General features: G+C 34.7%; 1 protein-coding gene across 4 annotated transcripts in view; it reads left to right on the top strand.

Moving 5' to 3' along the window:
- LOC106869943 (QRFP-like peptide receptor) overlaps window positions 1-10404 on the top strand; it is a 58081-nt gene extending 47677 nt beyond the window's left edge. For all 4 annotated transcript variants that reach the window (XM_014915880.2, XM_052971350.1, XM_052971349.1 and 1 more), the window contains 2 exons: window positions 4290-4969; window positions 7982-10404. In XM_014915880.2, the coding sequence (XP_014771366.1) occupies window positions 4290-4969; window positions 7982-8428 (1127 nt within the window). In that variant the 3' untranslated portion in view covers window positions 8429-10404. The remainder of the gene's footprint in view (window positions 1-4289; window positions 4970-7981) is intronic.
- The last annotated feature ends 35 nt before the right edge of the window (window positions 10405-10439 follow it).

The raw sequence follows: 10439 nt of genomic DNA, 5'->3' as shown, positions 1-10439 counted from the left end.
TATATATATATATATATATATGCCTGCTGTGACATCTATTTTAATCTTCATAGGATCAGAGAATCGTTTCAAAACTTCACACAAAAGCATCTCTTGATAATAATGCATAACTTCACCTGTGTATCTGAAGACTTAATCGATGCAAGCATATGCTCGAGGTGTGAAGAACGTAACATTTGACAGACAGAAAGGTTCCTTACAACAATGCAACTTAAAATACGAGAATACAGATAAACAAGCATCAATAAACATATAGATGCGCGTGCCGGTAAGAAAAAGAACAAAGATTGCGATTTTTCTTTTATACCATCTGAGAGATTACATACTTAGGCAACAAGGCAGCAACAATGAGATGACTTTCATAACCAATATCCAAACACCTTTGAATACTTGTAGCAGAGAAAAGGGGGGCAGCCTCCCCCCCCCCACCAACACTACTGCAACGTTTGCTAAATATTACTACAATTCTTACTAGTTAGACCGACATCTACAGCCACTGATAATCCCACTCCCGCTCCTGCTTCAGACAGCTGTATCTGTGTAATTCTCATTAGCAGCCACGAGGTTACTCAGCAACAGTCAGAAGGGAACGAAAAACCAGTTCTGTTTGATTTCCTGAATGAAAAAAACATGTGAACTTCCAAAACTTATATTATGAAAGATTAATTTCATTTAATTTATGTCAATACATTGTCAGCATTGCTACATCGCTCTCTTAAAGTGATTGAAATCGGCAGCTTATTTGGATAAAAGTTTCAATATTTTCTGACTTTTTTTCCATGATAAGGTTCTTAGAGCATTTTCATCAAACATCTGACCCCACAAGCTGTTAGTATGTGTAGGTCTTAGAAAGTAAGTCTGAAAACGCTTTGGAACATCAGCATACCGACAAGGCACCATTTAGTTCGTAATAGACTTCCATTTAATTTTCCATGATTAAAATGACAATCATAAACTAATTATCGACATAGCAATGCATAATATTGTACAGAAAACAATTGAGAATTTTAGGGACTTATTGATCAAGTTGTTGAACTAAAAACATTTTCGCACTAACGGAATGTAATTAGAAAACTAGAATGATTACCAATAACTTGTTTAAACATATTGGCAGATTACCTATTAAGATAGGGCACGTTAAGGCATTTTTACGCAGCATTTATTGAGCTTTAACTTCTTTTTTTAAACTTGAACATCGGATACATTTGTTAAGATATATTCAATTCTTATTTTAAGAACAGAAGCGCAAACTATTGATGCATTTGTCAAACCATAAATAAAATAATGATAATAAGAATAGTAATAATAATAATAATAATAATAATAATAATAATAATAATAATAATAATTCGGCGAGAAATGGAAGAAAATTTGAAGAAAGAAGAAAAAAAACAACATAATAATAATAATAATAATGATAATAACGATGATGATGATGATGATGATAATGATGATGATGATGATGATGATGATGATGATAATGCCCTGACGCCGTATCAAGCAGTGGCTTTCATGGCTTCTTGTCTTAACTGATTGGAAGTGTTAACATATACATGTTTTGTTTTTGTATAAAAGATGGGCAACAGCAAATATTCTGCTCAATACTACAGAATCGTTTGTTAGTTGCTTGATCTTAACCAGGAGAGCATGTCCTTTGCTGTCTGACAATATATGCATCTCTGATCATAAGCAGGAGTAGTTGGGGAGATTCATAGTTATGTGGTGAGAAGGATTCTTTGGGGTTTGAATAAGTCATCCTTGGAAACACGAGTGTCTCGTTCGTCATCCTTAAAGAATTCATTCATCATTCTTGACATGAAGAAAAGAGAAGTTGGAAATGTGCTAATAAGTATACATAGTATGCAAAATATGTAAACACATGTGTGATGCTGTTCTCTTAATACAGGAAAACCTCTAACCGAGGTCCAATCAAAGAATCCCCCAGATCCAGAATCGTCCTAATGATCAAGAGCACAAGCTCTCGTCGAACTGCTGTTCTCAAATCTGGAAATGAAGACAACCAGAATATGGATACTAAACAGACATTATAGCTAGAATAATAGAATAATAGAATAATAGCTAGAATAATAAAAGCTTTGAAAATGATAGGGAATAATTCAGTGGAATACATTATCCAATACTCGGAGGTTACTCGTATAAAATACATAAAGAAAATAGCAGCACAATGCGTTGTACATATATCAGAAATCTTAGTACAAAAAAAAAGTTTGCTTGATCAATGAAAGCAGCAATTAAAAATAAATCTATTGAAAAAATAATAGCCAACATCATCAACAACAAAAACGATAACAATACCAATGCCTGCCGCCATCTTGAGTACAAGTATGTCAAGAGTGATATATATATATATATATATATATACACTGCTCTTCATATAACTAATATGGGCAAACAAGCTTAATTGTATATCATTCCAGTATCCAAGATCTTGAATCTGCTACGCTTTTATAGAATATAACTTAAAGTATGAATAAACAAAAGTAAAAGCGAACATAATGGATATTGTCATTAGGATGACGAACATTATGATGTATGAACATTAATCGATGTATCATATCCATCTTGACAATGACATCAAACGGAAAAGAGAAAGTAGTTTAAATGACTTTCATCAAATGATGAATAGTCAAGCAATAGCTCTAAATCGTTTTTTATATAATGATGATGATAATGATAATGATAATAATAGTAATAATAATAATAATAATAATAATAATAATAATAATAATAATAATAATAATAATAATAATAATAATCCTTTCTACTATAGGCACAAAACGCGCAATTTGGTGGAAGGCTTGTTCATTACATCAACCTATGTATTCCACTTATTTATTGTCTTCGAAAGGATAAAAAAGTCTACCTCGGTGAAAATTTAATTCAGAATGTGAAGATTATCGAAATGTCGCTATGTATTTGGTCCGGCGTGCAAACGATTTAATCTGATCGTAATAATAATAATAATAATAATAATAATAATAATAATAATAATAATAATAATAATAATAATAATAATAATAATAATAATAATAAATTTAAAAGATTCACTCGGAAAAATAGATGAAGACAACGTAAAAACTTACCAACATAAAATCAGTATCGTGTCTACGTGTGTAGCCGTATAGCCATTTTTCATAATTATAATAATAATCTTGGTATAAAAGATGGGCTACAGCAAATATTCTGCTGAATACACAGATTTGCCTGTCAGATGCTTGACTCTAACCAACTGACGATATGTGCATCTCTGATCACGAACAGGTGTAGTGGTGGAGCAACATAGTCATGTATTGGGGTTTGAATAATTCATCCCTGAAAATATGGGTGTTTCGTTCATTATCCGAAAGCAACCCTTATTGAGGGACCTTTTGAGCGGGACGGGCTGCACGACCTGAAGAAAATTCTAATTGGGCCTCCACCTGCAAAGTCATGCGTTGTTTATCTTAATATCAGGTCGCCATATCACGCACATATGATTGTCATGCAGACGGGTTGTCATGATATGCATATTGAGCTTCGTATATTCTTAGCCCTGCGTTACTTTGACGGCGTGTACAAAAAGAACAAGGCAATGTTATCATGCTTTCTACCGATTCTGCCATCCTGAAAACTACTACTACTACTACTACTACTGCTGCTGCTGCTGCTGCTGCTGCTGCTGCTACTACTACTACTACTACTGCTGCTGCTGCTGCTGCTACTACTACTACTGATGATGATGATGATGATGATGAGGATGATGATGATGATGATGTTATTTGGAAAATAGGAATATAGCCACAAAATAACCATAGATTTGACGATTATAACTTTGATGAGGTTGATACTGATGATGATTGTGCGACAAAGTTTATAAAAATGGTTCCACATTTTGGCACAAGGCCAGTTATTTTATGAGAGGGGCCCCAGCTGATTACATGGACCCAAGAGCTCAACTTGTATTCATTTTATCGACACTGAAATGAAGAAAGGTAAAGTCGACTTCGGCGGAATTCGAACACTGCATGTAAAGAGTCGGGTGAAATGCCGGTAAGCATTTTGTCCAAAATACTAACAATAGATCTTTTAATAACAATAACGAGTGTGATAAGAGTTCATGTGGTTGGTAATAATCGATATGAAGCCATTGATGACGATCAAGATAATGATGATGGCGGTGGTGATAATAATGGTGGATGTGATGGGGGAGGATGCAAAATGTCTATCCTTATTTTTGAAAGGTTGTTGTATTTTTTTCTTAAATAACGAATGTTTCTTTTTCATTTCAGGCTTGGCTGTAGTAGCCAGTATATTCACCATCTCTATCTTGAGTCTGGATCGCCTGCTCGCCATCAAATACCCGATGATATTCAGACGATTGTGTACTACCCGGATAGCTGTACGCCTGACGATCTTCATTTGGTTGTCGTCTGTTTGTATCATGTCACCGATGCTACACGTTAAAAAACTCACATCATTTCCAATACCAAACAAGACGCTGTACTTTTGTCACGAAATTTGGGCCAGTTTAAAACAGCGGATACTATATGACTTATGCCTGTTTCTCATAATATATATATTCCCAGGTATCATAACGACAACATCCTATTCGTTGATAGGATGGAGATTACTCACCGAAGATTCTCATTTGAAGAGAAAAGATTCATCGGTCAGTAAAGGTATTTCAAATAACGTAATGAGTGGCCGAAGACGTGTGGCGAAAATGCTGATCGTTTTGGCAGCTTTGTTTCTCTTTTGTTGGTCACCTTACCACATAATCAATGTGTACTTAGACTTCGAATTGACCCAAAGCAAAAACTTTACTCATATACTCTCCTATACTATTTTACTGGGACACTTTAACAGTGCTTTAAACCCCATCTTGTACTTCTACGGGAGTAAAACTTTCAGACGAGCGGCACTGCGCATAATCAGATGTCAGAAGGTACGATCGACACTCCGTGGGCCTGTGAGTATATACACCTTTACTACTACTACTACTACTACTACTAATAATAATAATAATAATAATAATAATAATAATAATAATAATCATTATTTCTACTATAGGCACAAGGCCTGAACTTTTGTGGGAGAGTGTAATCAAGATTAACTGCTACTTATTTCATCGACCCCAAAAAAGATGACTGGTAAAGTCGGCTTCGGCGAAACTTGAACTCAGAACGTAAAGTACCGGAAGAAATGCCGCTAAACATATTGTGCAACGCGTTATCGATTCGACCGCAAAAGGGGATGAAAGGCAGAGTCGACCTTGACTGATCTTGACCTGAGAATGTAAAGAGCTGGAAGTAATCCTTGTGTTGGAAGTATTTTGCCCAACATTTTGACGATTTTGCCAATCTCCCACCCTTAAATAGACAGATAGACAGACAGACAGAAAGATAGATATTTATAAGATTTATTCATTCCATGTTTATCTCTTTCATTGCTTACAATGTTCTCTCCCTCTCTCTCTCTATCTCTCTCTCTCTCTCTCTCTCTCTCTCTCTCTCTCTCTCCCTCTCTCTCTCACACACACACACACACACACACACACACACACACTCCAGGTTTGATTTCTTTATTACACAAATATCACATAAAAATTTTGCAATTGAACATAAGGCGTCCAAAAAATAGGGGATTTTCTTCATGCGGAAGTGCTATGAAGATAACGGCACCTTCTAAAACTTTTTCTTATTTTTATTGCTGCTCTCTTTCTTACGGTTTTTGAAGTTCTTTGAGATAGAAAGCCCCCGAGTGGTTTTCACAAGAAACCAACAAGCCATCTACCAGCTCGACTTCTAGTACCGCGGTCTCACAAATCGTATTTCCGCATCCCTCTCTGGACATTGTTCAGGAATGGCTTTGTAGTATTGATGGGTCTTTGTAAATTCATACCGAACCTTAACTATATATCATTCCTCCTCATTTCAGTACTTACATCCTGCTTATGTACAACAAAGGCGACAACGAACCGGAGGTTAGAGTCACTGACAATAACTCTAAATATTAACCTCATATTATGTTATACAATGCGCTATGATACAAGTCCATAGGTAGATGTGGATCTTGAGACTTTAGCTTATCGCTTGGCCTCGCCCTTAGTCCCAAAATGCAGTCAAGCCTCACTCAGTAGGCAAGACACTGCCACACACATCATCATGTGTTTGCTTTTATTCGTGTTCGAAGACACACGGAAGTCACCACATCCTGTTTTGATTTGTATACTCTTCAAGAAAATCTTCGAGCAAATAATTGTGCGTGACATAAACAGAAATACAATCAACAATGCTGTTGTGAGCGCTGGCAAACGTGTAGAAAATAAGTTATTAATGTTTAAGTATTGAATATTGATGACTTGGTTGTTTTATAATGACCGCTTGTGATTTCGCAGAATGTGCATTGTCTGCGCTATGCTATTTCATTTTGTCGTTCTTATGGAGTATGTGTTTATGTAAGCTGCGTTATTTTGTTACATGGCTGTTATATCGAATAGCGTTCTGTGAAGCACGTGTAATGTTTAACGGATTAAGCTGTGCTATCAGCTGAAAAGGATGCGGACGATTATCTCTTTGTATCGGTTGCATTATCTGTTCTTTGCTTCTTTCATTATTTTATTTTGGTTCTTTGCATTTAAAATCAATCCTTTTGTTCCTACTTTTAGTCAAAATCTTCTGGATCACAGTTCGCCTGCACTCTAGGTTTTTCTTTTTTCTTTCTTTCTTTCTTTTTTTGGTAGTGAAGTTTTGCAGTCTATTTTCCTTGGAATGTTTTCCTTTCTCTCTATTTTATTCATATATTTTAATTCCGTTCAGATCTTCCCTTTCGTGCTTTCTTAACTTTTCAGTCGTGTTGACATTATGTAAAACTTTTGTTTCTGTTTACTTAACTTTGCACGTTTTTGTTTCTTTATAAAGAGAGAAATTATGTTTTCATCTTGCATTCTTCATATCTTCTTATTATGCTAATCAATTTCCTTTTATTTTATGCTAATCAATTTCCTTTTATTTTATGCTAATCAATTTCCTTTTATTTTATGCTAATCAATTTCCTCTTATTTGCTTCTAAGTAATTTTCGTCATACTATTGATATCTTGTAGTAGTTTTTATTTTTATTGACTCCCGTTTTAATTCTGTTGGGGTATTTCAGCGTTACGTAGGTATGATGGCTTCGAAATGTTGTTAGTAACTTGCTATCTTTTTTCTGTCTAATTCACTTAACTCTCAGTTTTAAAATATTTAAGTAGGAGTTTATGATTGGGATGGCTATACTACTTTTAGCTATAATCTAATTTCTAGCATAAAATTCAGTTTTTAATTTTGGTTTGACTTTTGTGTAGAATTTCTTTTTTAATTCTCTCCATCATTTGTGTTATTTTTTTTATAAGTTTCATTTATTCCGAAGAAAGAATTTTTATCTGTGATACTGGTCTAATCCTATAATGTTGGTGTAGTATCTAATTTAATGTTCTCAGTTTTAGATAATTCACCTGTTCTTGTAGCTGCATTGGTACATTTATTTAACATCATACTCATTTTTATATCTTAATTTATGAACAATTTCAGTAGGTTTTCTGAATGGATATCTCTACTTGTAAATGTTTGTTCAGCTATTCACAAAGTGGAAATACATTATTGTTTACTCGTAAAGTGTGTAGAGTTTGTCAGTATAATTTATAGCCATTAACGGGAACTTTCAAAACATTTGTTAATAGGCCCGACCGGGGATACACAAAAGAGTAGAAATAATAAAGGATTTCTCTTACGAATACAGTGCTAGTTTAATCGCCTTCTCTTGCCTTTCTTGGGGCTTGTTCTTTTTTTCCATTTCGACTTGACAGGATTCATATATTTTGTTAGTATTGGATCTAAGAATGTTTTTCTTAAAACAAGCTTAAAATTTAAAAAGAAAATGAAAATTCATCATTATCAGTCATGTTTTCATCTTTATAATACCTTCTCTCTTTTTTTCTCTTAGGTCCATGTCGTTGTTCGCTACACGAAGAAAAACGAGGGTAACATTGGCATACAACAAAACCCAGTGGTGAAGGTTCTATCTAGATCATACTCTTCAAGTCGATCTAGCAGCAGTTTTCTTTATTCGCGTTCGAGCAGTATAAAATCACCAACCCATAGAGAAAATATGAAGGAGTTAAACAGCATTCAGAAGCGATACGATTCAGTAAGTTGGTCAAAACGTCCGATTTGGTCAAATGATGATCCAATTATCGACACAAAATACGCATGTGCTGACTATACACACAGATCGACAGCGATGTGCCAGCGTGTTATTGCGAAACATCGACGGGAGATTCTTCAACATTCTTTAAGCATCCCGACAACCATCAACGAAGAAAGCATCAGGAGCTGTTCGTGCTCTCCTACAATGAACGCTGCTTCAAATAATGCCAGTAGCGAGAATTGAATGGTTGTTCGATAGACTCACCGATAGGGGGCTCAATTATGGAGCGACAAAAAAAAATAAGGGAAAATAACGATAAACAGGAATCCGACACAGAAAGTCTGATTTTAACTGCACAAGACCAATGACAAACGAAACGAACAAAAATAAATCGACTAGAACTAAAAAGATACAGAGTGAGTGCAGACTCTGAAAATTGCGTATTGAGACGGTTGGCCATGTCCTCTCCGTTTGACCAGTCCAGATTTATTCAGAATCACGATCGAAGCCGGTAGCTATGTCCACTGAGAATATAGTGACATTTCAACGTGACAAAATATAAATAGTTTAAACATGTACAAAACATGGTGCATGACAATGGCTTGGTGACAATCACCTGAGATTTGCTTGTCTACACTGACAAGGAGATCAAGGAAAACCGACCAGATATAATAATCAAAGACTTCAAAGAAAATGTCTACACACTGATAGACCGGCATCCCGGTAATTCTTTTTTTGTTTTCTTTTACCAAAACATTGCTCGAAAGGAGGTTGAGAAACTATCAAAACAAAAAAATTTGAAATATGCAACATGTAGGCATGAAAGAAGACATTACCAATAATAACTGAAGTGCAATGTTTGATAAATATCCATGGGCAAAAGCATACAAACCGTACTATGGCTCGATAAGTTATACGCCATGTATATAATATAGGCCTACAAGTCACAGCATACATCCTACGTAAGGTACTTTCATTTCAATGTCTCAGTACAAAGTGTAACTTCTATATATACAACATTTCTCAATACAGTGAACATCAATTAAAATTAAACCATTCACACAGCCTCTAAAGTACATAATCAGCACCCATTAATCAATACAACACATACACCTATATATGCCATACCTGACATTGTAACACCGAAAAGTCACACACCTCAAATCATACACAGCTGCAATTCTTTAATATTACCAATCTACACATTTTATTCAATCACTTCTCGTCACAAAATCAAATAACAAAAGTCATACGTTGCTTTCAAAATAAGAGAAACCAATTCACAAATTAAAACATACCTCAATGCTAGTTCTCTACACGACGGATGAAACGTTACAATATTATCAGAAACAACTTTAAAGTTCCTACAACAATGCAAAATTGCTGTAGCATGAAAACACAATTTTACATTCCCAGAAAGAAGTAAAGTGCGCACTTCATAAATAAGGATGTGCACGTGCTGGAACAGTAGAAGCTCGCATGAAACTGTTAACAACAACAATAATAATAATAATAATAATAATAACAATAATAATAATAATAATAATAATAAAGGCTCTCGGCCGTCAGATTTGAGTTGGATTATTTAGTCCACACCAGAATTTAGTTTCACCAGCATTCAAGCACAAAAGACACATTTCCATTAAAGTGGGCCACAGTTCTATTGGTGAATTTTGGTAACAAAATCTTGACCTCCTTCAAATATTCTATACAAGAAATGTAGCAAAAATAACTCTATAAAAAAAATTGTCCACCTTCCCGGTGTTTTTCCAGTTTGTTTCTATTGTATATAAATATATATATATATACATACATATATATATATATATATATATATAATGGTTAAAGAGGACAACACACGTTAAGGTAAGACAAACATCTCAAGTCATATACGTTATTATTATTATTATTATTATTATTATTATTATTATTATTATTATTATTATGACTTGAGATGATTGTCTTGCCTTAACGTCTGTTGTCCTTTTTAACAATTATATATCCGCTGCATCGGAAATCTACAATCGTTCCATAATTCCCGTCTCGGCTATGAGCTTGGGGCCCCGGTAATCCGTTACAGCACTTACCCAGCGTACCTGGTCATTTAGACCACCTGTGAACTAAACCCCGATATTTTACATACATATATGTGTGTGTGTGTGTGTGTGTGTGTGTGTGTGTGTGTGTGTGTGTGTGTGTGTGTATGTTTGTAGAAAATGAAGGAGTATTGCTTTTCACGTGTATGATTTGTGGG

The sequence above is a fragment of the Octopus bimaculoides genome, chromosome 10 (genome assembly GCF_001194135.2).
Source record: "Octopus bimaculoides isolate UCB-OBI-ISO-001 chromosome 10, ASM119413v2, whole genome shotgun sequence".
Lineage (NCBI taxonomy): Eukaryota > Metazoa > Mollusca > Cephalopoda > Octopoda > Octopodidae > Octopus > Octopus bimaculoides.
This window is presented reverse-complemented; position numbering and strand designations above follow the sequence as displayed.